Source organism: Scyliorhinus torazame, chromosome 26 (genome assembly GCF_047496885.1).
Source record: "Scyliorhinus torazame isolate Kashiwa2021f chromosome 26, sScyTor2.1, whole genome shotgun sequence".
In the NCBI taxonomy this organism is placed as follows: Eukaryota; Metazoa; Chordata; class Chondrichthyes; order Carcharhiniformes; family Scyliorhinidae; genus Scyliorhinus; species Scyliorhinus torazame.
In genome coordinates this window covers 35,049,660-35,076,706 of record NC_092732.1, presented here as the reverse complement: position 1 = coordinate 35,076,706, position 27,047 = coordinate 35,049,660, and the positions used below count along the sequence as shown (strand labels likewise).

General features: G+C 50.7%; 2 protein-coding genes across 3 annotated transcripts in view; one reads left to right on the top strand and one right to left on the bottom strand.

Moving 5' to 3' along the window:
- Positions 1-20,737, bottom strand: part of hormad1 (HORMA domain containing 1) — a 65,756-nt gene extending 45,019 nt beyond the window's left edge. The window contains exons 1-3 of the mRNA XM_072490503.1: positions 20,641-20,737; positions 12,867-12,960; positions 4,347-4,491 (exon numbers count right to left, since the gene is read on the bottom strand). Coding sequence (XP_072346604.1) covers positions 4,347-4,491; positions 12,867-12,899 — 178 coding nt within the window. The 5' untranslated portion in view covers positions 12,900-12,960; positions 20,641-20,737. The remainder of the gene's footprint in view (positions 1-4,346; positions 4,492-12,866; positions 12,961-20,640) is intronic.
- Positions 1-27,047, top strand: part of LOC140402969 (semaphorin-6D-like) — a 1,151,034-nt gene that overhangs the window by 834,010 nt on the left and 289,977 nt on the right. The window lies entirely within an intron of this gene.

Sequence of the window (27,047 nt, the reverse complement as noted above, 5' to 3'; positions counted from 1 at the left end):
GTCTTTTAAGGAACGATTGATTAGAGTGCAGGACAGACATGTCCCTGTGAAAATGAGGGATAGAAATGGCAAGATTAGGGAACCATGGATGAGGGGTGGAATTGTGTGACTAGCTAAGATGAAGGTTTGGAGGAATTTCGGGAAAGTAGGACAAATCTCAAACGCGCAATAAAGAGGGCTAAAAGGGGTCATGAAATATCTTTGGTTAACAGGGTTAAGGAAAATCCCAAAGCTTTTTATTCGTATTTAAGGAGCGAGAGGGTAACTAGAGAAAGGATTGGCCCACTCAAAGACAAAAGAGGGAATTTATGCGTGGAGACAGAGGAAATGGGTGAGATTCTTAATGAGTACTTTGCATCAGTATTCACCAACGAGAGGGACATGACGGATGTTGAGGCTAGGGATGGATGTTTAAATACTCTAGGTCAAGTCGGCATAAGGAAGGGGGACGTTTTGGGTATTCTAAAAGGCATTAAGGTGGACAAGTCCCCAGGTCCGGATGGGATCTATCCCAGGTTACTGAGGGAAGCGAGGGACGAAATAGCTGGGGCCTTAACAGATATCTTTGCAGCATCCTTGAGCACGGGTGAGGTCCCGGAGGACTGGAGAATTGCTAATGTTGTCCCTTTGTTTAAGAAGGGGAGCAGGGATATTCCAGGGAATTATAGACCTGTGAGCTTGACGTCAGTGGTAGGCAAACTGTTGGAGAAGATACTGAGGGATAGGATCTATTCACATTTGGAAGAAAATAGACTTAGGCAGCATGGTTTTGTGCAGGGAAGGTCATGTCTTACAAACCTAATAGAATTCTTTGAGGAAGTCACAAAGTTAATTGATGAGGGAAGGGCTGTAGATGTCATATAAATGGACGTTTGAGAAAGTTTCCCATGGCAGGTTGATGGAAAAAGTGAAGTCGTATGGGGTTCAGGGTGTACTAGCTAGATGGATAAGGAACTGGCTGGGCAATAGGAGACAGAAAGTAGTGGTGGAAGGGAGTGTCTCAAAATGGAGAAAGGTGACTAGTGGTGTTCCATCGGGATCCGTGCTGGGACTACTGTTGTTTGTGATATACATAAATGATCTGGACGAAGGTATAGGTGGTCTGATTAGCAAGTTTGCAGATGATACTAAGAATGGTGGAGTTGCAGATAGCGAGGAGGAATGTCAGAGAATACAGCAAAATATATAGATTGGAGAGTTGGGCAGGGAAATGGCAGATGGAGTTCAATCCAGGCAAATGCGAGGTGATGCATTTTGGAAGATCTAATTCAAGAGCGGACTATACGGTCAATGGAAGAGTCCTGAGGATAATTGATGTGCAGAGAGATCTGGGAGTTCAGGTCCATTGTACCCTGAAGTTGGCAACGCAGGTCGATAAGAGTGGTCAAGAAGGCATACAGCATGCTTGCCTTCATCGGACGGGGTATTGAGTACAAGAGTCGGCAGGTCATGTTACAGTTGTATAGGACTTTGGTTCGGCCACATTTGGAATACTGCGTGCAGTTCTGGTCACCACATTACCAGAAGGATGTGGATGCTTTAGAGAGGGTGCAGAGGAGGTTCACCAGGATGTTGCCTGGTATGGAGGGTGCTAGCTATGAAGAAAGGTTGAGTAGATTAGGATTGTTTTCGTTGGAAAGACGGAGGTTGAGGGGGGATCTGATTGAGGTCTACAAAATTATGAGAGGTATGGGCAGGGTGGATAGCAACAAGCTTTTTCCAAGAATGGGGGTGTCAGTTACAAGGGGGTCACGATTTCAAGGTGAGAGGGGGAAAGTTTAAGGGAGATGTGCGTGGAAAGTTTTTTACGCAGAGGGTGGTGGGTGCCTGGAACGCTTTGCCAGCGGAGGTGGTAGAGGCGGGCACGATAGCATCATTTAAGATGCATCTAGACAGATACATGAATGGGCGGGGAACAGAGGGAAGTAGATCCTTGGAAAATAGAAGACGGGTTTAGATAAAGGATCTGGATCGGCGCAGGCTGGGAGGGCCGAAGGGCCTGTTCCTGTGCTGTAATTTTCTTTGTTCTAGTTGCACCGTAATTCTCTTCAGGTCAGCGTTTCGTGAGTACTCTCAAAGTTCCGTATGATGTAGTTTACACGAGTTGCGTGGATCTCATCTGGCTTTTATTTTACTTTAATGGCTGTTAAAGATGTTCAGAGGATTGGATAGGGTATCAGTGAGAGCCTTTTTCCTCGGATGGTGATGGCTAGCACGAGGGGACATAGCTTTAAATTGAGGGGAGATAGATATAAGACAGATGTAGGTTCTTTACTCAGAGAGTAGTAAGGGCGTGGAATGCCCTGTCTGCAACAGTAGTGGACTCGCCAACACTAAGGGCATTTAAATGGTCATTGGATAGACATGTGAATGATTAGGGAATAGTGTAGATGGACCTTAGATTGGGTTCACAGGTCGGCGCAACATCGAGTGCCGAAAGGCCTGTACTGCGCTGTAATGTTCTATGTTCTATGACCCTCTAAAAGAGCGCCCTACTCAGGCCCACTCCGTCACCCATATTCCCACCTAACCAGAACATCTTCGGACACTAAGGGACAATTTAGCTCAGTCAATCCTCCTAACCTGCACATCTTTGGACACTAAGGGACAATTTGGGTGGGGTTAGGGGGGATTACTGGGTGATGGGGATAGGGTGGAGGTGTGGACCTTGGGTAGGGTTCTCTTTCCAAGAGCCGATGCAGACTTGATGGGCCGAATGGCCTCCTTCTGCACTGTAAATTCTATGTCTGTTACTAATTTAGCACGGCCAATCCACCTAACCTGCACATCTTTGGACACTAAGGGACAACTTAGCACGGCCAATCCCCCTAACCTGCACATCTTTGGACACTAAGGGACAATTTAGCACGGCCAATCCACCTAACCTGCACATCTTTGGACACGAAGGGACAATTTAGCACGGCCAATCCACCTAACCTGCACATCTTTGGACACTAAGGGACAATTTAGCACGGCCAATCCACCTAACCTGCACACCTTTGGACACTAAGGGACATAATTTAGCACAGCCAAACCCCCTAACCTGCACATCTTTGGACACGACGGGACAATTTAGCACGGCCAATCCACCTAACCTGCACATCTTTGGACACTAAGGGACAATTTAGCACGGCCAATCCACCTAACCTGCGCACCTTTGGACACCAAGGGACATAATTTAGCACAGCCAAACCCCCTAACCTGCACATCTTTGGACACTAAGGGAGAATTTAGCACGGCCAATCCACCTAACCTGCACATCTTTGGACACTAAGGGACAATTTAGCACAGCCAATCCACCTAACCTGCACATCTTTGGACACTAAGGGACATAATTTAGCACAGCCAATCCCCCTAACCTGCACATCTTTGGACACTAAGGGACAATTTAGCACGGCCAATCCACCTAACCTGCACATCTTTGGACACTAAGGGACAATTTAGCACGTCCAATCCACCTAACCTGCACATCTTTGGACACTAAGGGACAATTTAGCACGGCCAATGCACCTAACCTGCACACCTTTGGACACTAAGGGACAATTTAGCACGGCCAATCCCCCTAACCTGCACATCTTTGGACACTAAGGGACAATTTAGCACGGTCAATCCCCCTAACCTGCACATCTTTGGACACTAAGGGACAATTTAGCACGGCCAATCCCCCTAACCTGCACATCTTTGGACACTAAGGGACAATTTAGCACGGTCAATCCCCCTAACCTGCACATCTTTGGACACTAAGGGACAATTTAGCACGGCCAATCCCCCTAACCTGCACATCTTTGGACACTAAGGGACAATTTAGCATGGCCAATCCACCTAACCCGCACGTCTTTGGACTGTGGGAGGAAACCGGAGCACCCGGAGGAAACCCACGCGCACACGGGGAGGACGTGCAGACTCCGCACAGACAGTGACCCAGCCGGGAATCGAACCTGGGACCCTGGAGCTGTGAAGCAACTGTGCTAACCACTATGTTACCGTGCTGCCCTATTTGCGTGACCCTAAACCCGACAGGGTTCATATAACCTGGCAGTGCAGATCGGCCAGAATTGAACCCTGGTCTCTGATGCTGTGAGGCAGCAGTGCTAACCACTGTGCCGCCCTCTTATTTTACTCAATGTGGATTCCCCCTGCCCTAATTAAAACCCCCGCCCCCAATCTGTTAAAGGCTCCCAAAAAAACACAAGCTGTTGCTGGTGATTCGGGCAACAATGAAATGCCACAATGAGGGCGTACCAGCAAGGAGCAGGAGCGGGCCATTCGGCCCATCCAGCCTGCTCCACCATTGAAAAGATGACGACTGATCTGATAGCAATTTGTAGGCAGTAAGAAACGGTTACCCTCCAGATATCGTGTGCCGTACGCCTGTTCGGGGAACAGCCCGCGAAGGTAGGTGATGCAGGAGATGGCCACGGCGAGCAAGCGTTTCACCAGGACCACGGACTGCTGCTCTGTGCTGACCTTGCTGGGGAACATGGCCGCGCCCTGTGAAGCAGACAGGAAGGAAGAGCATCAACCGGACGATCGTGTTGAGGAGAGCATCACTCCGCAATTCTTTTGTGTAGTTCTATCCCCAAACAATCTCCCGCTGTGTTCCTCCAGCCAGTCCCAACGAGCTCCCTCCCACTGTGTTCCTCCAGCCAGTCGCAACGAGCTCCCTCCCACTGTGTTCCTCCAGCCAGTCCCTACGAGCTCCCTCCCACTGTGTTCCTCCAGCCAGTCCCAACGAGCTCTCCCGCAATGTTCCTCCAGCCAGTCCCAACGAGCTCTCTCCCGCAATGTTCCTCCAGCCAGTCCCAACGAGCTCCCTCCCACTGTGTTCCTCCAGCCAGTCCCAACAAGCTCCCTCCCACTGTGTTCCTCCAGCCCGGCCCAATGAGCTCCCTTCCGCTGTCTTCCTCCAGCCAGTCCCAACGAGCTCTCTCCCACTGTGTTCCCACAGCCAGTCCCAACAAGCTCTCTCCCGCTGTCTTTCTCCAGCCCTTCCTTACGAGCTCACTCCCGCTGTGTTCCTCCAGCCAGTCCCAACGAGCGCTCTCCCACTGTGTTCCTCCAGCTCTTCCCAATGAGCTTTCTCCCACTGTGTTCCTCCAGCCAGTCCCAACGAGCTCTCTCCCACTGTGTTCCTCCAGCCAGTCCCAACGAGCTCTCTCCTGCTGTGTTCCTCCAGTCAGTCCCAATGAGCTCTCTCCCGCAGTGTTCCTCCAGCCAGTCCCAACAAGCTCTCTCCCATCGTGTTCCTCCAGTCAGTCCCAATGAGCTCTCTCCCGCAGTGTTCCTCCAGCCAGTCCCAACAAGCTCTCTCCCATCGTGTTCCTCCAGCCAGTCCCAATGAGCTCTCTCCCGCTGGGTTCCTCCAGCCAGTCCCAACGAGCTTTCTCCCACCGAGCTTTCTCCCACCGTGTTCCTCCAGCCAGTCCCAACGAGCTCTCTCCCACTGTGTTCCTCCAGCCAGTCCCAACGAGCTCTCTCCCACTGTGTTCCTCCAGTCAGTCCCAATGAGCTCTCTCCCGCAGTGTTCCTCCAGCCAGTCCCAACAAGCTCTCTCCCATCGTGTTCCTCCAGCCAGTCCCAATGAGCTCTCTCCCGCTGTGTTCCTCCAGCCAGTCCCAACGAGCTCTCTCCCACCGTGTTCCTCCAGCCAGTTCCAATGAGCTCTCTCCCGCTGTGTTCCTCCAGCCAGTCCCAACGAGCTCTCTCCCACCGTGTTCCTCCAGCCAGTTCCAATGAGCTCTCTCCCGCTGTGTTCCTCCAGCCAGTCCCAACGAGCTCTCTCCCACCGTGTTCCTCCAGCCCGGCCCAACGAGCTCTCTCCCGCTGTGTTCCTCCAGCCCGACACAACGAGCACTGTCCCGCTGTATTCCTCCAGCCAGTCCCAACAAGCTCTCTCCCACCGTGTTCCTACAGCCAGTCCCAACGAGCTCTCTCCCACTGTGTTCCTCCAGCCAGTCCCAACGAGCTCCCTCCCACTGTGTTCCTCCAGCCAGTCCCAACGTGCTCTCTCCCACTGTGTTCCTCCAGCCAGTCCCAACGAGCTCTCTCCCACCATGTTCCTCCAGCTCTTCCCAATGAGCACTCTCCCGCTGTGTTCCTCCAGCTCTTCCCAATGAGCTCTCTCCCGCTGTGTTCCTCCAGCCCGTCACAACTAGCTCTCTCCCACCGTGTTCCTCCAGCTCTTCCAAATGAGCTCTTTCCCACTGTGTGCCTCCAGCTCGTCCAAAAGTGCTCTCTCCCACCGTGTTCCTCCAGCCAGTCCCAATGAGCTCTCTCCCGCTGTGTTCCTCCAGCCTGTCCCAACGAGCTCTCTCCCACTATGTTCCTCCAGCCAGTACCAACGAGCTCTCTCCCACCGTGTTCCTCCAGCCAGTCCCAATGAGCTCTCTCCCACCATGTTCCTCCAGCCAGTCCCAATGAGCTCTCTCCCGCTGTGTTCCTCCAGCCAGTCCCAACGTGCTCTCTCCGACCGTGTTCCTCCAGCCCGGCCAAACGAGCTCTCTCCCACGGTGTTCCTCCAGCCCGACACAACGAGCACTGTCCCGCTGTATTCCTCCAGCCAGTCCCAACGAGCTCTCTTCTACCGTGTCCCTACAGCCAGTCCCAACGAGCTCTCTGCCACTGTGTTCCTCCAGCCAGTCCCAACGAGCTCCCTCCCACTGTGTTCCTCCAGCCAGTCCCAACGAGCTCTTTCCCACTGTGTTCCTCCAGCCAGTCCCAACGAGCTCTCTCCCGCCGTGTTCCTCCAGCCAGTCCCAACGAAATCACTCCCACTGTGTTCCTCCAGCTCTTCCCAATGAGCTCTCTCCCACTGTGTTCCTCCAGCTCTTCCCAATGAGCTCTCTCCCGCTGTGTTCCTCCAGCCCGTCACAACGAGCTCTCTCCCACCGTGTTCCTCCAGCTCTTCCCAATGAGCTCTCTCCCACTTTGTTCCTCCAGCCCCGTCACAACGAGCTCTCTCCCACTGTGTTCCTCCAGCCAGTCCCAATGAGCTCTTTCCCGCTGTGTTCCTCCAGCCACAGTCCCAACGAGCGCTCTGCCACTGTATTCCTCCAGCTCTTCCCAATGAGCTCTCTCCCACTGTGTTCCTCCAGCCCGTCACAACGAGCTCTCTCCCACTGTGTTCCTCCAGCCAGTCCCAACGAGCTCTCTCCCGCTGTGTTCCTCCAGCCAGTCCCAACGAGCTCTCTCCCGCTGTGTTCCTCCAGCCAGTCCCAACGAGCTCTCTCCCGCTGTGTTCCTCCAGCCCATCCCAACGAGCCCTGTCCCCCACTGGGTTCCTCCAGCCAGTCCCAACGAGCTTTCTCCCACCGTGTTCCTCCAGCGAGTCCCAACGAGCTCTCTCCCACTGTGTTCCTCCAGCCAGTCCCAACGAGCTCTCTCCCACCGTGTTCTTCCAGCCAGTCCCAATGAGCTCTCTCCCGCTGTGTTCCTCCAGCCAGTCCCAACGAGCTCTCTCCCACCGTGTTCCTCCAGCCAGTCCGAATGAGCTCTCTCCCACTGTGTTCCTCCAGCCAGTCCCAACGAGCTCTCTCCCACCGTGTTCCTCCAGCCCGGCCCAACGAGCTCTCTCCCGCTGTCTTCCTCCAGCCCGACACAACGAGCACTGTCCCGCAGTATTCCTCCAGCCAGTCCCAACGAGCTGTCTCCCACCATGTTCCTACAGCCAGTCCCAACGAGCTCCCTCCCACTGTGTTCCTCCAGCCAGTCCCAACGAACTCTCTCCCACTGTGTTCCTCCAGCCAGTCCCAACGAACTCTCTCCCACTGTGTTCCTCCAGCCAGTCCCAACGAGCTCTCTCCCGCTGTGTTCCTCCAGCCCGACACAACGAGCACTGTCCCGCAGTATTCCTCCAGCCAGTCCCAATGAGCTCTCTCACACCATGTTTCTCCAGCCAGTCCCAATGAGCTCTCTCCCACCATGTTTCTCCAGCCAGTCCCAACGAGCTCTCTCCCACTGTGTACCTCCAGCCAGTCCCAAAGAACAAAGATCAAAGAAATGTACAGCACAGGAACAGGCCCTTCGGCCCTCCAAGCCCGTGCCGACCATGCTGCCCGATTAAACTACAATCTTCTACACTTCCTGGGTCCGTATCCCTCTATTCCCATCCTATTCATGTATTTGTCAAGATGCCCCTTAAATGTCCCTATCGTCCCTGCTTCCACTACCTCCTCCGGTAGCGAGTTCCAGGCACCCACTACCCTCTGCGTAAAAAACTTGCCTCGTACATCTACTCTAAACCTTGCCCCTCTCACCTTAAACCTATGCCCCCTAGTAATTGACCCCTCTACCCTGGGGAAAAGCCTCTGACTATCCACTCTGTCTATGCCCCTCATAATTTTGTATACCTCTATCAGGTCTCCCCTCAACCTCCTTCATTCCAGTGAGAACAAACCGAGTTTATTCAACCGCTCCTCATAGCTAATGCCCTCCATACCAGGCAACATTCTGGTAAATCTCTTCTGCACCCTCTCTAAAGCCTCCACATCCTTCTGGTAGTGTGGCGACCAGAATTGAACACTATACTCCAAGTGTGACATATCTAAGGTTCTATACAGCTGCAACATGACTTGCCAATTCTTATACTCAATGCCCCGGCCAATAAAGGCAAGCATGCCGTATGCCTTCTTGACTACCTTCTCCACCTGTGTTGCCCCTTTCAATGACCTGTGGACCTGTACTCCTAGATCTCTTTGACTTTCAATACTCTTGAGGGTTCTACCATTCACTGTATATTCCCTACCTGCATTAGACCTTCCAAAATGCATTACCTCACATTTGTCCGGATTAAACTCCATCTGCCATCTCTCCGCCCAAGTCTCCAGACAATCTAAATCCTGCTGTATCCTCCGACAGTCCTCATCGCTATCCGCAATTCCACCAACCTTTGTGTCGTCTGCAAACTTACTAATCAGACCAGTTAAATTTTCCTCCAAATCATTTATATATACTACAAAGAGCAAAGGTCCCAGCAGTGATCCCTCTGGAACACCACTGGTCACAGCCCTCCAATTAGAAAAGCATCCCTCCATTGCTACTCTCTGCCTTCTATGGCCTAGCCAGTTCTGTATCCACCTTACCAGCTCACCCCTGATCCCGTGTGACTTCACCTTTTGTACTAGTCTACCATGAGGGACCTTGTCAAAGGCCTTACTGAAGTCCATATAGACAACATCTACTGCCCTACCTGCATCAATCATCTTAGTGACCTCCTCGAAAAACTCTATCAAGTTAGTGAGACACGACCTCCCCTTCACAAAACCGTGCTGCCTCTCACTAATACGTCCATTTGCTTCCAAATGGGAGTAGATCCTGTCTTGAAGAATTCTCTCCAGTAATTTCCCTACCACTGAAGTAAGGCTCACCGGCCTGTAGTTCCCGGGATTATCCTTGCTACCCTTCTTAAACAGAGGAACAACATTGGCTATTCTCCAGTCCTCCGGGACATCCCCTGAAGACAGTGAGGATCCAAAGATTTCTGTCAAGGCCTCAGCAATTTCCTCTCCAGCCTCCTTCAGTATTCTGGGGTAGATCCCATCAGGCCCTGGGGACTTATCTACCTTAATATTTTTTAAGACACCCAACACCTCGTCTTTTTGGATCACAATGTGACCCAGGCTATCTACACCCCCTTCTCCAGACTCAACATCTACCAATTCCTTCTCTTTGGTGAATACTGATGCAAAGTATTCATTTAGTACCTCGCCCATTTCCTCTGGCTCCACACATAGATTCCCTTGCCTATCCTTCAGTGGGCCAACCCTTTCCCTGGCTACCCTCTTGCTTTTTATGTACGTGTAAAAAGCCTTGGGATTTTCCTTAACCCTATTTGCCAATGACTTTTCGTGACCCCTTCTAGCCCTCCTGACTCCTTGCTTAAGTTCCTTCCTACTTTCCTTATATTCCACGCAGGCTTCGTCTGTTCCCAGCCTTTTAGCCCTGACAAATGCCTCCTTTTTCTTTTTGACGAGGCCTACAATATCACTCGTCATCCAAGGTTCCCGAAAATTGCCGTATTTATCTTTCTTCCTCACAGGAACATGCCGGTCCTGTATTCCTTTCAACTGCCACTTGAAAGCCTCCCACATGTCAGATGTTGATTTGCCCTCAAACATCCGCCCCCAATCTATGTTCTTCAGTTCCCGCCTAATATTGTTATAATTAGCCTTCCCCCAATTTAGCACATTCATCCTCGGACCACTCTTATCCTTGTCCACCAGTACTTTAAAACTTACTGAATTGTGGTCACTGTTACCGAAATGCTCCCCTACTGAAACATCTACCACCTGGCCGGGCTCATTCCCCAATACCAGGTCCAGTACCGCCCCTTCCCTAGTTGGACTGTCTACATATTGTTTTAAGAAGCCCTCCTGGATGCTCCTTACAAACTCCGCCCCGTCTAAGCCCCTGGCACTAAGTGAGTCCCAGTCAATATTGGGGAAGTTGAAGTCTCCCATCACAAGAGTCCCAATGAGCTCGCACCCACTGTGTTCCACCAGCCAGTCCCAAAGTGCTCTCTCCCACTGTGTTCCTTCAGCCCGTCCCAAGGAGTTCTCTCCCACTGTGTTCCTCCAGCCAGTCTCAACGCGCTCTCTACCACCGTGTTCCTCCAGCCAGTCCCAACGAGCTCTCTCCCACTGTGTTTCTCCAGCCAGTCCCAATGAGCTTTCTCCCACTGTGTTCCTCCAGCCAGTCTCAACGAGCTCTCTCCCGCCGTGTTCCTCCAGCCAGTCCCAACGAGCTCTCTCCCACTGTGTACCTCCAGCCAGTCCCAATGAGCTCGCACCCACTGTGTTCCTCCAGCCAGTCCCAAAGTGCTCTCTCCCACTGTGTTCCTCCAGCCCGTCCCAACGAGCTCTCTCCCACCGTGTTCCTCCAGCCCGTCCCAACGAGCTCTCTCCCACTGTGTTCCTCCAGCCCGTCCCAACGAGCTCTCTCCCACCGTGTTCCTCCAGCCAGTCTCACCGCGCTCTCTACCACCGTGTTCCTCCAGCCAGTCTCAACGAGCTCTCTCCCGCCGTGTTCCTCCAGCCCGTCCCAATGAGCTCTCTCCCGCTGTGTTCCTCCAGCTCTTCCCAATGAGCTCTCTCCCGCTGTGTTCCTCCAGCCCGTCACAACGAGCTCTCTCCCACTGTGTTCCTCCAGCCCGACACAACGAGCACCCTCTTGCCTGTGTTCCTGTGTTGACGGGGACAGCGGGCGCGTAGCTTTGGAGCATAGACGCGGACATCACAGCGGGGCCATTCAGCCCATCCTCTGTGCATTGGTCTTTCAATGGGCAATCTAATCACTCGCTCTCCCCCTCCCCTACTCTTTGCCTCTCAGCTCAGCACATTTTTCCCCTTTATCCTCTCCGGCTCTTTTGCAAGTTCCTGTTGCACCTGCTCCCACCTTTCAGGCAGCGCCTTCCCCATCGCAACAACTCGCTGCGTTTAAAATAAAATAATCTGGCCTCCCGGATTCTCCTCCCGAATCTCTTCAATCTGCGACCCTCTGATTATCGACCCTTAAATCACACACACATGAGCACATGCACACGTAACATACACACATGTACCATATTCCAGCCCCCTAACTTTAAAACGGAGATGAGAAAAGATGAAGGAGATAGAGAGGGACGGATAGAGTGAGAGGGAGGGAGGGGAAGGAAGGGGAGGGTGAGAGGGAGGAAGGTAAGGAGGGGGAGGGTGAGAGGAAAGGAGGAAGGTGAGGGGAGAGATGGAGGGAGGCAGGAAGGGGAGGGGGAGAGACAGAAAGTGGAAGGGGAGTGAGGAAGGGAGGGAGGGAAGGGAGAGGTGAGGGAGGGAGGGGAGAGAGAGTGAGGGAGGGAGGGGAGAGGGAGGGAGGGGAGAGAGAGGGAGGGAGGGGAGAGAGTGAGGGAGGGAGGGAGGGGAGGGAGGGAGGGAGGGAGGGGAGAGAGTGAGGGAGGGAGTGAGCTGGGAGGGAGGGGAGAAAGAGGGAAGGGAGGGGAGGGTGAGAGGGAGGGAGGGGAAGGATGAGGAGGGGTGAGAGGGAGGGAGAGGAGGGTGAGAGGGAGGGAGGCAGGGAGGAGAGAGAGGGAGGGAAGGAGGAAGGGGAGAGTGAGAGGGAAGGAGGAAGGTGAGGGGAGAGTGAGAGGGAGGGAGGCAGGAAGGGGAGGGAGAGAGACAGAAAGTGGAAGGGGAGTGAGGAAGGGAGGGAGGGAAGGGCGAGGTAAGGGAGGGAGGGAGGGGAGAGAGAGGGAGGGAGAGAGGGAGGGAGGGAAGGAGGGGAGTGAGGAAGGGAGGGAGGGGAGAGGGAAGGGAGGGGAGGGTGAGAGGGAGGGAGGCAGGGAGGGGAGGGTGAGGGAGGGGAGAGTAAGGGGAAGGATTGGAGAGAGTGAGGGAGAGGGGGAGTGAGGAAGGGATGGAGGGGAGAGTGAGAGGGAGGGAGGCAGGGAGGGGAGGGGAGAGAGAGGGAGTGAGGGGAGAGCGAGAGGGAGGGAGGAAGGGGAGAGTGAGGGAAGGAAGGGGGAGTGAGAGGGAGGGAGGGGAGGGTGAGAGGGAGGGAGGGGAGAGTGAGGGAAGGAAGGGGGAGTGAGAGGGAGGGAGGGAGGGGAGGGTGAGAGTGAGGGAGGAGAGAGTGAGGGGGAGGGAGGGGAGAGTGAGGGTGAGAGGGAGGGAGGGAGGGAGGGGAGAGTGAGGGTGAGAGGGAGGGACAGAAGGAAGGATGAAGAGAGGAGTTAGCCAAGGACATAAAAAGGAGAGAGGAGAGCGGGAAGGGAGGTGCGATTTGGTTCGTCTTTCCCAGAAGGCAGAAGGCACAGGGATCAAACACTTCCTGAGGATTCAATCCCACCACAGTATTGGTTCAGGGTGGGTGATGCAGTAACTTGGAGAACATTGTACCATCGTGTTCTTCTGCATTTGTATCACTGCCATGCCCAGGGTCGTCCTGTGTCTCAACGGCAATTTCAGAAAGCTCCCTCTGGGTGTGGAGGACCTGCGAACACAGAAATGGTTGTGTCAGTGGCAGGAATGCTGACCGGAGCTCTGGTCTGGTCAGGGAAGGACCCAGTCCCTGCCCAATGCAGTCCCCTCCCACCAGTTTGATCGTCAGCCTGATGGTTCATCGGGGCCAGGGCAACTGCTGGCCACAGTCATCGGGCCCTCAATAGCTCTGGGAGCGCGATTGAGGACAGCTTGTGTTGGTGTGTGTGCATGGGAGTGAGTTTGTGTATGTGTCTGCATGTCAAGAGTGTGTGTTTTGGTGCAAATTTGTGTGTTGTGTGTGTGCGTATATTTTGATTTGTGTGTGTGTGTTTTGATTTGTGTATGTTTGTGTGTTTTGGATGTGTGTGTGTGTGTGTTTTGGCTGTGAGAGAGTGTGTTTTGATTTGCGCGTGTGTGTGTTTGGGCTGTGTGAGAGTGTGTTTTGATTTGCGCGTGTGTGTGTTTGGGCTGTGTGAGAGTGTGTTTTGATTTGCGCGTGTGTGTGTGTTTTGGCTGTGTGAGAGTGTGTTTTGATTTGCGCGTGTGTGTGTTTGGGCTGTGTGAGAGTGTGTTTTGATTTGCGCGTGTGTGTGTTTGGGCTGTGTGAGAGTGTGTTTTGATTTGCGTGTGTGTGTGTTTTGGCTGTGTGAGAGTGTGTTTTGATTTGCGCGTGTGTGTGTGTTTTGGCTGTGTGAGAGTGTGTTTTGATTTGCGCGTGTGTGTGTGTTTTGGCTGTGAGAGTGTGTTTTGATTTGCGCGTGTGTGTGTTTGGGCTGTGTGAGTGTGTTTTGATTTGCGCGTGTGTGTGTTTGGGCTGTGTGAGAGTGTGTTTTGATTTGCGTGTGTGTGTGTTTTGGCTGTGTGAGAGTGTGTTTTGATTTGCGTGTGTGTGTGTTTTGGCTGTGAGAGTGTGTTTTGATTTGCGTGTGTGTGTGTTTTGGCTGTGTGAGAGTGTGTTTTGATTTGCGTGTGTGTGTGTTTTGGCTGTGTGAGAGTGTGTTTTGATTTGCGTGTGTGTGTGTTTTGGTTGTGTGAGTGTGTGTATGTGTGTTTTGTGTGTGTGTTTAAGTATAGTGTTGAGTATAAGAATTGGCAAGTCATATTGCAGCTGTATAGAACCTTAGTTAGGCCACACTTGGAGTATAGTGTTCAATTCTGGTCACCACACTACCAGAAGGATGTGGAGGCTTTAGAGAGGGTGCAGAAGAGATTTACCAGGATGTTGCCTGGTATGGAGGGCATTAGCTATGAGGAGCGGTTGAATAAACTCGGTTTGTTCTCACTGGAACGAAGGAGGTTGAGGGGAGACCTGATAGATGTCTACAAAATTATGAGGGGCATAGACAGAGTGGATAGTCAGAGGCTTTTCCCCAGGGTAGAGGGGTCAATTACTAGGGGGCATAGGTTTAAGGTGAGAGGGGCAAGGTTTAGAGTAGATGTACGAGGCAAGTTTTTTACGCAGAGGGTAGTGGGTGCCTGGAACTCGCTACTGGAGGAGGTGGTGGAAGCAGGGACGATAGTGACATTTAAGGGGCATCTTGACAAATACATGAATAGGATGGAAATAGAAGGATACGGACCCAGAAAGTGTAGAAGATTGTAGTTTAGTCGGGCAGCATGGTCGGCACGGGCTTGGAGGGCCGAAGGGCCTGTTCCTGTGCTGTACATTTCTTTGTTTGGATGTGTGAGCGTGTGTGTGGGGGGGGGGGTATTCCCGGGCTGGCTCCCACTGCGATGCTCCCTAACCATTCGCCACTCCACAAACAGTGACTGGGCCGTGCCAAATCGTAAACACCGGTGGGCAGGAGAGGTGGGGGTGGGGGGAAACCTTTAAGGAAGGTTGATTAAGGGGCAGCACGGTTGCGCAGTGGTTAGCACTGCAGCCTCACGGCGCCGAGGACCCAGGTTCGATGCCGGCCCCGGGTCACTGTCCGTGTGGAGTTTGCCCATTCTCCCCGTGTCTGCGTGGGTCTCACCCCCACAACCCAAAGATGTGAACATTGGCAGGTCGTCACCACATCAGAAGCAGTTAAGTGCTTTCTTAGAATCATAGGTCCCTACAGCGCAGAAGGAGGCCATTCGACTCATTGACTCTGCACCGACCCTCAGAAAGAGCGTCCTACCTAGGGCCACACCTCTGCCCCATCCCCGTAACTCCACCTAACCTGGACATCTTTGGACACTAACGGGCAATTAAGCACGGCCAATCCACCTAACCTGCTCATCTTTGGACTGTGGGAGCGAAACGGAGCACCCAGAGGAAACCCACGCACACATGGGGAGAACGTACAAACTCTACACGGTCACTGGAGAACGTATTCAAATCCTGTTCCCTGGCGCTGTGAGGCCACAGAGCTAACCGCTGAGCCGCCCCTTTCCGCTGTGAAAAAGAGGAAATGAGCACTTATCTCCTGGATGTTTATAAACATTGTAGTTAGGTTCACAGCAGGGTACTTGAGATGCACTCAAGGCTGAAGGGAAATGAAAATAAACAATAGATACCCTGCTGTCTGGAAGCTATTACCCTGTCAATTACAGCCTACTAAAAGCTATTTCTCTCTGAAAGTGAATAGAGGTCTTGCAGATCAAACGCTCTGAGGGGTTTGTGATATGTTTTGGCTTTCTAACAGCTGCTCCTTTCTACACTTCTGTCTGAGGCAGCAGGTGTAAGGGACAGGTAAGTGGAAAAGCAGATGGGCGGCACGGTGGCGCAGTCTCCAGTGACCGTGTAGAGTTTGTGGGGGTGAGACTCACGCAGACACGGGGAGAATGTGCAAACTCCACACGGACAGTGACCCGGGGCCGGCATCGAACCTGGGTACTCTAAATGTATTTTTAAAAATGATATGGGAGGTTCTGATGGAGGTCTCTGATGGGAGGGGTCGTGAGGGTGGTTGGGGTGGGCTGGATCCGTGTTGTGGGGTGGGGAAGCGGTTCCCCGATGCACTCTGCGGGCATCGATGTTCTGTACTTACCCCCTCGGCCCACCCCGTCAGGGCCCCGCCAGATACATGCACCAATCCACGTCCGGTGAATCCCGGCTCACACAATGCCGGTACTGAGAGAGTGCTGCAGTGTCAGGGGAGCCGTCTTTCATGGAAGACGATAAATTGAGGCCCCCCGTCTGCCCTCTGCTGGTCCCTCGGGCATCTCTCCTCCGGAAATAAGTGACCATTAACAATCGGTTCCTATTGGCGGCTTTGTCAAAGGGAGGTCGTGTCTGACAAATCTGTTACAGTTCTTTGAGGAGGTAACAAGGAAGTTAGACAAAGGAGAACCAGTGGATGTTATTTATTTAGATTTCCAGAAGGCCTTTGACAAGGTGCCGCATAGGAGACTGTTAAATAGGTTTCTCTTCATTTAAAAAAAATAATAAATTAGAGTACCCAATTCATTTTTCCAATTAAGGGGCAATTTAGTGTGGCCAATCCACCTACCCTGCACATCTTTGGGTTGTGGGGGCAAAACCCACGCAAACAGGGGGAGAATGTGCAAACTCCACGCGGACAGTGACCCAGAGTCGGGACGAACCTGGGACCTCGGCGCCGTGAGGCAGCAGTGCTAACCACTGCGCCACCGAGCTGCTCTACTGCTAAATAAGTTAAGAGCCCATGGTGTTAAGGGTAAGACCCTGGCAGGGATTGAGGATTGTAGCCACGTAAAATGGCTGCTTCCCGATTAATTTGGCCAAAACCCGATTTAAAATGGCTAACCGGAAAGGCTGATGGGAAAAGCAGGTAACAAGACACAAACGGACAGCTGCAGGCAGAATATCATATTCGGCTCTGGGGAAGTCGGCCCAGATTGATACTCAGGGCTATTAACAGCCCATCAACCCAGACATTTGCAGTTATACTCAGGACTCTTAACAGCCCATCCACCCAGACATCTGCAGTTTAATCGGCTATCCCCGGGAACAATTGCAACATATTAGCAATTGAATACCGGGCCAGACCTCTCGGCGCCAGCAGTGGCCGAGACAAAGGCAGGTGAACGACCACCCCCCGATCGAGGACTCGCCCCGTTATTGGACGTATCGAACCCAGTGATTGGGAACAAGTCCAATCACTCGGGACTCAGGGTCAAGGGCCGCCCCGGGAGGCGGGAAGCCCCTGGGCCCTATAAAAGTGAAGGTCCAAGTTCAGATCTCTCTCTCTCTCATCTTCGCCTGCTCGAGACCTTCGCAAGACCAGCCACCGGCCACCGTAAGTTTGAATCCAGCGATCGCTATCCGGTAGAGACACCTAGCCACCGACCTGTAGCAGCCTTTTGAATCCCGCGGGCCAGATCCGATTGGATAAGCCATTTGTTCCCTGACCTGGTGGGCTCTTCCTAAAGTTAAGTATTGGCCAGTAGTGGTAGGTTTCTATATAGATAGTAGGATTATTGTATAAACATTACTTCTTGTATATAATAAATGACCGTTGATTTCAATCTTACTACGCGGTGTGCTGACTTATTAATCATAACTCGAGCTTGAACCACGTGGCGGTATCATAAAGATACCTGGCGACTCGTGAGCAAAGGTGACGTAATCAGAGCTAATAAACTAAGGCTAAAAAGAGCAACAGATTGGCTGACTGGCAGAAGGCAGAGAGTGGGGATAAAGGGGTCTTTTTCCGGATGGCAACCGGTGACTAGTGGTGTGCCTCAGGGGTCTGTGCTGGGACCACAACTTTTCACAATGTTCATTAATGATCTGGAAGAAGGTACTGAAGGCTCTGTTGTTAAGTCTGCAGATGATACAAAGATCTGTAGAGGGACAGGTAGTATTGAGGAAGCAAGGGGGCTGCAGAAGGATTTGGACAGGCTGGGAGAGTGGGCAATGAAGGGGCAGATGGAATACAAAGTGGAAAAGTGTGAGGTTATGCACTTTGGAAGGAGGAATTTTAAAAGACTATTTTCTAAATGGGGAAATGCTTCGGAAATCAGAAGCACAAAGGGACTTGGGAGTCCTTGTTCTCGATTCTCTTCAGGTTAACGTGCAGGTTCAGTCGGCAGTTAGGAAGGCAAATGCAATGTTAGCATTCACGTCGAGAGGACTAGAATACAAGACCAGGGATGTACTTCTGAGGCTGCATAAGGCTCTGGTCAGACCCCATTGGGAGTATCGTGAGCAATTTTGGGCCCCGTATCTAAGGAAGGATGTGCTGGCCTTGGAAAGGGTCCAGAGGGAGGTTCACAAGAACGATCCCTGGAATGAAGAGCTTGTCGTATGAGGAACGGTCGAGGACTCTGGGTCTGTACTCGTTGGAGTTTAGAAGGATGAGGAGGGGATCTTATTGAAACTTACAGGATACTGCGAGGCCTGGATAGAGTGGACGTGGAGAGGATGTTTCCACTTGTAGGAGAAACTAGAAGCAGAGGGGACACCATCTCAAACTAAAGGGATGATCCTTTAAAACAGAGATGGGGAGGAATTTCTTCAGCCGGAGGGAGGTGAATCTGTGGAACTCTTTGCCGCAGAAGGCTGTGGAGGCCAAATCACTGAGTGTCTTTAAGATAGAGATAGATAGGTTCCTGATTAATAAGGGGATCAGGGGTTATGGCGAGAAGGCAGGAGAATGGGGATAAGAAAATATTAGCTATGATTGAATGGCGGAGCAGACTCGATGGGCCGAGTGGCCACAATTCTGCCCCTATGTCTTATTGTCTTATTAAACGAACGCTCCGGTTATCATGGGCCAGAATTTCACTCCCTCCCAGTTTGAGTGTCAACCGACAGCAAGGCGACTGGACTCTGTGGGGGCCTCCTCGACTCTCCGGATGGCCAGGTCCGAGCCCCCAATCAATAAACCAACAAACTGATCGTCAATCAGCAAACTGCTTAACACTTACCAGGTTATTACTGAGTATCGATTATTAATTTACTCAGTATCTGTTAGTCGGTAAACTGGCAAATAATTACCAGGTTACTGAGTATTACTTGCTAGCTACTCAGTACTAGTCAATCAGTAAACTGGTTAATACTTACCGGGTTATTACTGCGTATTTCTTATTATTTGCTACGTTATTTGTCAATCATTAAACTGGTTAACAATTACCAGGTTATTCCTGGGTGATACTGACTAACTCCTCACTATCTGTCGGTCAGTACCTGGTTAACTATTACCAGGTTATTACAGTTATACTGACTAACTCCTCACCATCTGTCAGGCAGTAGCTTGGTTAACTATTACCAGGTTATTACTGAGTGATATTCACTCTTCACTCTCTATCAGTCAGTAAACTGGTTAACAATTACCAGGTTATTACTGAGTTATACTGATTCACTCCTCACCATCTGTCAGTCAGTAACCTGGTAAACAATTACCAGGTTATTACTGAGTGATACTGACTAACTCCTCACCATCTGTCAGTCAGCAACCTGGTTAACTATTACCAGGTTATTAATGAGTGATACTCACTCCACTGTCTATCAGTCGGTAAACTGGTTAACAATTACCAGGTTATTATTGAGTGATGCTGGCTAACTCCTCACTATCTGTCAATCAGTAATGTAGTTAACAATTACCTGGTTATTACTGGGCGATACTGACTAACTCCTCACTGTCAGTCAGTAAACTGGTTATCTATTACCAGGTTAGTATTGGGTGATATTGACTTACTCCTAGCTGTCTGTCAGTTAACAATTACCATGTTACTACTGAGTGATACTAACTCCAAACAATGTCAGTCAGTAACCTGGTTAACAATTGCCAGGTTATTACTGGGTGATACTAACTCCCCACAATGTCAGGCAGTAACCCGGTTAATCAGGTTGTTACTGACTGATACTGACTAATTTTCTATCTGTCAGTCAGTAATGTAGTTAACAACTGCCAGGTTATTACTGAGCGATACTGATAACTCCTCACCATCTGTAAATTAGTAACGTAGTTAACAATTACCAAGTTGTTACGGAGTGATACTGACTAACTCCTCACTATCTGTCAGTCAGCAACCTGGTTAACTATTACCAGGTTATTAATGAGTGATACTCACTCCACTCTCTATCAGTCGGTAAACTGGTTAACAATTACCGGGTTATTATTGAGTGATGCTGGCTAACTCCTCACTATCTGTCAATCAGTAACGTAGTTAACAATTACCAGGTTATTACAGGGTGATACTAACGCCTCACAATCTGCCAGTCAGTAACCTAGTCAACAATTACCAGGTTATTACTGAGTGATACTAACTCCTCATTATCTGTCAATCAGTAACCTGGTTAACAATTGCCAGGTTTTTACTGAGTGATACTAACTTCTCATTATCTGTCAATCAGTAACCTGGTTAACAATTGCCAGGTTTTTACTGAGTGATACTAACTTCTCACTCTCTATCAGTCAGTGACATGGTTAACAATTACCAGGTTATTATTGAGTGATACTCATTCTCTATCAGTTGGTGAACTGGTTAACAATTACCAGGTTATTACAGAGTGATACTGACTAACTCCTCACTATCTGTCAGTCAGTAACCTGGTTAACAATTACCAGGTTATTACTGCGTGATACTAACTCCTCACGCTCAATGAGTAGTCTGGTTAACTATCACCAGGTTAGTACTGGGTGATATTGACTAACTTCCCACTATGCCGGCCAGTAACCTGGTTAACTATTACTATTGTCCACTGCTAGTTAGTCAGTAAAAGGTTACTCCAGCCGCGGCAGCCAGTGAGCAAACAGGTGACTAGTGACTCACTAACCAGTCACGAACTAGTTTAACCAGCTCCCCCTCCCCTCAGGAGCCTCTGGCGCGCGCGTCCGAGCCTCGAGGACGCCGCTTTCCCGCGGGGGCGGGGTTGGTGAGGAAGGGGCGGGGCGAGGTCACGTCACGGGCCCCCGGAGCGGCCAATCAACGGCCGGTGTGACAGATAGAGGGCGCGGCGGCCATCTTTGAGACTGGCGGCCGGCCGCAGAGTTGGAAAGACCAAGACCAACAACGGAAGGTGGGGAGGGAGCGGGATTTTCCGCCTGGACCCAAACCCCGGCGCCTGGGGATGTCCAAAGAGCGATTTCCAGCTCCTTCTTCAAAACATAAATGAAGAAACTTCTCGTCCAAGATCCTCCTGTTCCAGGATTGCCCATAGCAACGCCCTGGAGATGGCTGGGGGCAGCCTCGGAGGTTGGGGGGGGGGGGGGGGGGGGCAACCCTAGGAATGGATCAAGTTAAACCAGGAGGGGAAAATGCCAGGCAGAAGTCTTGATAGCAGGTTTAGGAATTCCCATATGAGGAAAATCGGTGGGAGGGGGGGGGGTAGGTGTGTCTAGCCAATGGCCAATTGGTTGCGCTTCGTAACAAGCTGTACACCTCTCTGGCTCCAAAGGTGGTGCACAGGGATAAAAAGGGGTCACCTTACAAAAAGCCTGCCCTACAACTAACTGTGTCGACATAAAGAATCCCAAAGATTCACAACCCTTTGAGTGAAGAAAGTTCTCCTCAGCTCAGTCCAAAATGGCTGACCCCTCATCCCAGCTCTGTGTGTCCCCAGCCAAAGGGAATAATCTCGCGGCGTCCACCCGATCAAACACCTTAGATGTTTCTAGACTTCACACCTCAAGTTTTGAAACTCCACAGAATATCAGCCCAATTTACTCAAGCCTCTCACCGTAGGACCCCCCTCACCCCCCCCCCCTCATTCCCAGGGGTCTATCTAGTGAATCTTCACTGCACCACCTCCAATACAAGGATAACCTTTCTCAAATGTGGAGACCAAAACGGTGCACCGTATTCCAGATGTGGTCTCGCCCTGCACAGGCGGAGCAAGGTTTCTTTATTCTTGGACTCCGATCCCCCTCGCACTAAAGGCCAAAGTCATTTGCCTCTGTTATGGACTCCTGGTCAGCTCTCAACAGTGGCTAAGAGGCTGGACTAGGACCAGAACCTTTTTACGTGTTAACGCGGTGCAGAAGGTCGATTCATCCAGGAGTGATAATATAAGAAACGGCTTGGTTATTTTATAAACAAACTTTATTAAGACAAAAGAAAATAATATTTAAACTTCCAACTCTTAACAGATTACATGTAGCATCTTAACCTTAACACACTAGTTCCAATTAAACAACATTTTAAATAAACATGCAGCTTTCATTCCACTTACAGACAGGCAAAGGCAGTAATTGGATTTGTGAAGCAATTTTCCTCCTGTTAGGGAAATTTGTTTAGAACCCTTTTGCATAGAATTTACAGTGCAGGAGGCCATTCGGCCCATCGATTCTGCACCGACTCTTGGAAAGAGCACCAAGTCCACACCTCCATCCAATCTCCGTAACCCCACGCAGCCTTTTTGGACACCAAGGGCAATTTAGCATGGCCAATCCACCTAAACTGCACATCTTTGGACTGTGGGAGGAAACCGGAGCACTAGGAGGGAACCCACGCAGACACGGGGAGAATGTGCAGATTCCGCACAGACAGTGACCCAAGCTGGGAATCGAACCTGGAGCTGTGAAGCAACTGTGCTACCACGCTGGCCAAAGCCTGCCTCAGTGGCAATTTTCATGACCTTCCCGGTTCAAAACAGGATTTTCTCTATCTCTAAGCTCCATCCAGCCCCTCAAAGAATCTCCGGTTTTCCAGACTTGAACCTATCATTATCTTGGCTGTTTGAAAGCCCAATACCATTTATACAAAAGGACAGAGCTCTGCTGGTGATATACAACAACCTCCCATTGATGGACCAAAAGGCTATCAGGCTCTGTAATGGGCTAATAGTTGGTCAGACTGGAGTGTCCCAAAGAACAATGGATCCGGAGGGGGGTCATCCTGTGTATTCCCACGAGCAAGTTTAAATCTGACTGGGACAATGTAATCGGCCAGGTTTTAGGGGGGGGGGGCGGGGATATCCCTCTGACTCCGTGCTAGCAGTATTTTCCCTCAGTCTCTTTAACCCCTAAATTGCCTGCTACATTGGGGTCTCATTTCTGGACCCAATTTCCTAATATCTCCCTCGCATAACACCTCCCTAATTGCTTGCTGCTCTTGCATGCCAACTTTCTGTGTTCACCATACCAGCACACCCTAGCCTCTTTGAACATCAACACATGCAAATTTCTCGCCTTTTAAAAAATATTTTATTCTTACAACCGAAGCGAATAACGGCGCATTTCCCTACACTTTGCTCTGCCTGCCAGCTTGCTGCCCATTCCCCTAACCTGTCTGCATCACTTTGCAGCCTCTCGGTATCCTTCCCACAGCTTACCATCCCATCTAGTTTAGTATCATCAGCAAATTTAGATACATTACTCCCAGTCTCTTCAGCAAAGTCATTAATATAGATTGCAAATAACTGAGGCCTCAGCGCTCCACTGTTTTCTGCCTGCCAACCTAAAAAATCTGCTACTGCCCACCCTCCTGTTTTCTACGCTAACCAATCCTCTCTCCCGGATATCACCCAACTCCATCAATCTGTATTTTGCCGATTAACCTGGCATGCGGCACCAAATACCTTTTGGAAATCCAGGTATAGTACATCTACTGGATTCCCATCATCTACCCCACTGGATATATGGCGGAGTGGTACCGTCACTGGACTAGTAATCCAGAGGCCTGGGACCCGGGTTCAAATCCCACCAGGACAGATGGTGAAATTTGAATTCAATAAAAATCTGGAATTAAAAGTCTAATGATGGGACTATGAAACTATTGTCAAAGCAACCCACTTGGGCTGTCCTTACCCAGTCTGAAACCAGACTCACAACAATGTCAAAGTGGTTGACGCTCGAATAAATTTATCAAAGGGGATCTTTAGAGTGCCCAATTCTCTCTCCCCCCCCACCCAATTATTGGGCAATTTAGCGTGGCCAATTCACCTACCCTGCACATCTTTGGGTTGTGGGGGTGAGACCCACGCAGACACGGGGAGAATGCGTAAAGTCCACACGGACAGTGACCCGGGGCCGGGATCGAACCTAGGACCTCAGTGCTAACCACTCCGTCACCGTGCTGCCCACGTCAGCATGGATTTATGATGGGGAAATCATGCTTGACAAATCTATTGGAATTCTTTGTCTTTGATGATTTAACTAGTAAGAGTTGCTTCATAATACTCTATGGCTTGGAGGGCTGTAAAGTAAACGCCTAAGATAATAGTTAGGGTAAATGCTTGAATAGCTTCTTTGGGTTAGTCACAGGAGCTATTCTAATCCAAACACCCTGAGGTTTCGCAGGAGCAACATTAATAATCGCCCATGGGCTGATTTCATCAGCCCTATTCTGCTTAGCCAATACTAATTATGAATGTATGGTTAATTTTTCATTATCTGGATTTAATGTTGGAAGTCAAAATGCAATAAAAGCAAGGATTAGGAAAACCAGGCCACGGTCACGACAGAAGACACGATGAGGCTCATTACTTTTCCTTGGGTTTTAACCAAGGTTAAGTAATTGGAAATCACTTGTACTAATTTATACTAGAAAAGTAATTATGAGCCTCATCAATAAATAGACACATAAAGGAATAACCATACTACATCGACAAAATGTCATCGGCAGCTTCAAAGCCAAAATGGTGTTCAGATGTAAAATGGTATTGGACTTGTCGTAGAAGACAAACTGCTAAAAAATGTTGAGCCAATAATAACATGGAGGCCATGAAAGCCTGTAGCGACGAAGAATGTTGTTCCGTATACTCCCATCAGCGAAGACAAGGAGGAGCCATTCGATGTATATTTGGATTTTCAGAGAGCGTTTGACAAAGTGCCACAGAAGAGATTATCGTGCAAGATTAAAGTGCATGGGATTGGGGAAAGTGTACCGAGATGGAAAAATGGTTGGCAGAGAGGAAACGAAGAGCATGAATTATCGGGTCCTTTTCAAATTGGCAGGCAGTAACTAGTGGGGTGCCACAGGGATCGGTGCTGGGGCCCCAGCTACTCACAATTTATATTAATGATTTTGACGAGGGAACAAAATGTAAACTCTCCAAGTTTGTCGATGATACCAAGTTAGGTGGGAGGGTGAACTGTGACGAGAATGGAGAGATCCTACAGCATTGGGAGATGGGAGTGTGCAGCAGGACCTGGGTGTCCTTGTGCACCAGTCACCGAAGGCAAGCATGCAGGTGCAGTAGGCGATAAAAAAGGCAAATGGGATGTTAGCTTTCACTGAGAGGATTCGAGTACAGGAGCAGGGACGATACAATTATACAGGGCCTTGGTGAGGCCACACCTAGAATATTGTGCGCAGTTTTGGTCTCCTTCTCTGAGGAAGGATGTTCTTGTTCTCGAGGGAGTGCAGCGAAGGTTTACCAGACTGATTCCAGGGATGGCGGGACTGTCATATCTGGAGAGATTGACTAGGTTGTTCTCGCTGGAGTTCAAAGGAATGAGGGGGAATAAAATTCTATCGGGACTAGGGTGGATGCAGGGAGGATGTTCCCGATGGTGGGTGTGTCCAGAACCAGGGGTCACAGTCTTCAGGGTAGACCATTTCGGACGGAGATGAAAAGACATTTCTCCACCCAAAGAGTGGTGAGCCTGTGGAATTCATTACCACAGGAAGTAGTTGAGGCCAAGACATTGAATACATTCAAGAGGCAGCTGGATATAGCACTTGAGGCGAATGGGATCAAGGGTTATGGGGAGAAAGCAGGATTGGCTATTGAGTTGGATGATCAGCCATGATCGTGACGAATGGCGGAGCAGGCTCGAATGGCCCTCTCTGCTCCTAACATCTATGTTTCCCCGTCGGAGCGAGTCCCACCTTCTCCAGGTAAAGAAGTTACTCCCGCATTCCCCACTGGATTTCCATAGAATCCCTGCAGTGCAGAAGGCCATTCAGCCATCGAGTCTGCACCAACCCTCTGAAAGATCACCCCACCCCCACCTAACCTGTACATCTTTGGACTATGTGCGGAAACTGGAGAACCCGGAGGAAACCCACGCAGACATGGGGAGAGAGTGCAAATTCGCACAGCCACCCCGAGACCGGAATGGAACCCAGGCCAATGGTGCTAGGAGGCAAGCAGTGCTAACTTGCAGGGCACACGTCACTTTCAAACTTTACATGGAATTGAACAGTATTATGGTCACTATTGCTTACCCTGGAGTGTTTATTTCCCAACTTGATCACCAGGTTGCTGTCACAGCGATTAGATCTCAGATCATTTACCTCCCATTTGTGCCCCTAATTCATCCATTTTATTGTGGGTGCTTCACACATTCGGACAAGGAACATTTATTTCATTTCTTTTCGCTTCGATTCTTGCAGTGACCTTCTTCGCTGATGTGCATTCTTATCTGAACTGCGTGCTCCTCCTCTGGCTCTTTTACCCACATCACTCTGCTTGATACATTGACTCGCTCTTTGGATTTCCGAGTCGCTCTTCGCCCGGACGGCCCCGCATTAGTTCAAAGCCCCGTTTGCAGCCCCACTGACACGTCCGACCGAGATGAAACCGGCGTTCTGGAAGGTGTGGGTGTCGCAGTCACCTCCGGCCACGCGAAGGTGCCGTCGCCATCCTCCTCCTCCCACCACCACCTCACCAAGTTTCTCACATCGGGTTTACCTGCCTCATCAGAAAGGGGGTGCCTGCTGTGGAGCGGCGCTCCCTCACACGGATTGGAAGGCCACTTGGCCCCTCAAGCCCTGTTAGCCCACCCAATAGGTCACGGCTGATCCGAGTCACGATCCCAGAAGAAAATAAATCCCATCTGAGTCAGAAACGAGCGACTCCTAATTTTTAAAGCGACCCCGAGTCCTAGACTCTTCGACCAGAGGAAACACACCCACCCTCAGTACCCACTCGGTGTCACAAAAAGGTTTGGATCGAGTCGCCTCTTGCCCTTCTGAAGTCCAGCAGGTACGAGCCTGACTTTCCCCCACCTTCTCTGGGCAGACAACCCACCCATTCCTGGTGTCGGTCCGGGAAACCTTCTCTGTACAGCTCCCGACTCATTGACATCCTCCCGTAAATAAGGAGACCGGTGCTACATTCGTACTGTGACTGGGAGGGGGGGGGGGGGGGGTTAGAATCCACCACCCTCTGACTCCCAAGACCAGAGAGCCGCAATCCCGAGGGAAACGCTGGGAGGCCATGCTTTCAGTCACACCACCCCACAAAGGTACACACGAACACACACACACACACAATCAGAAGAGGATTTTATTTGT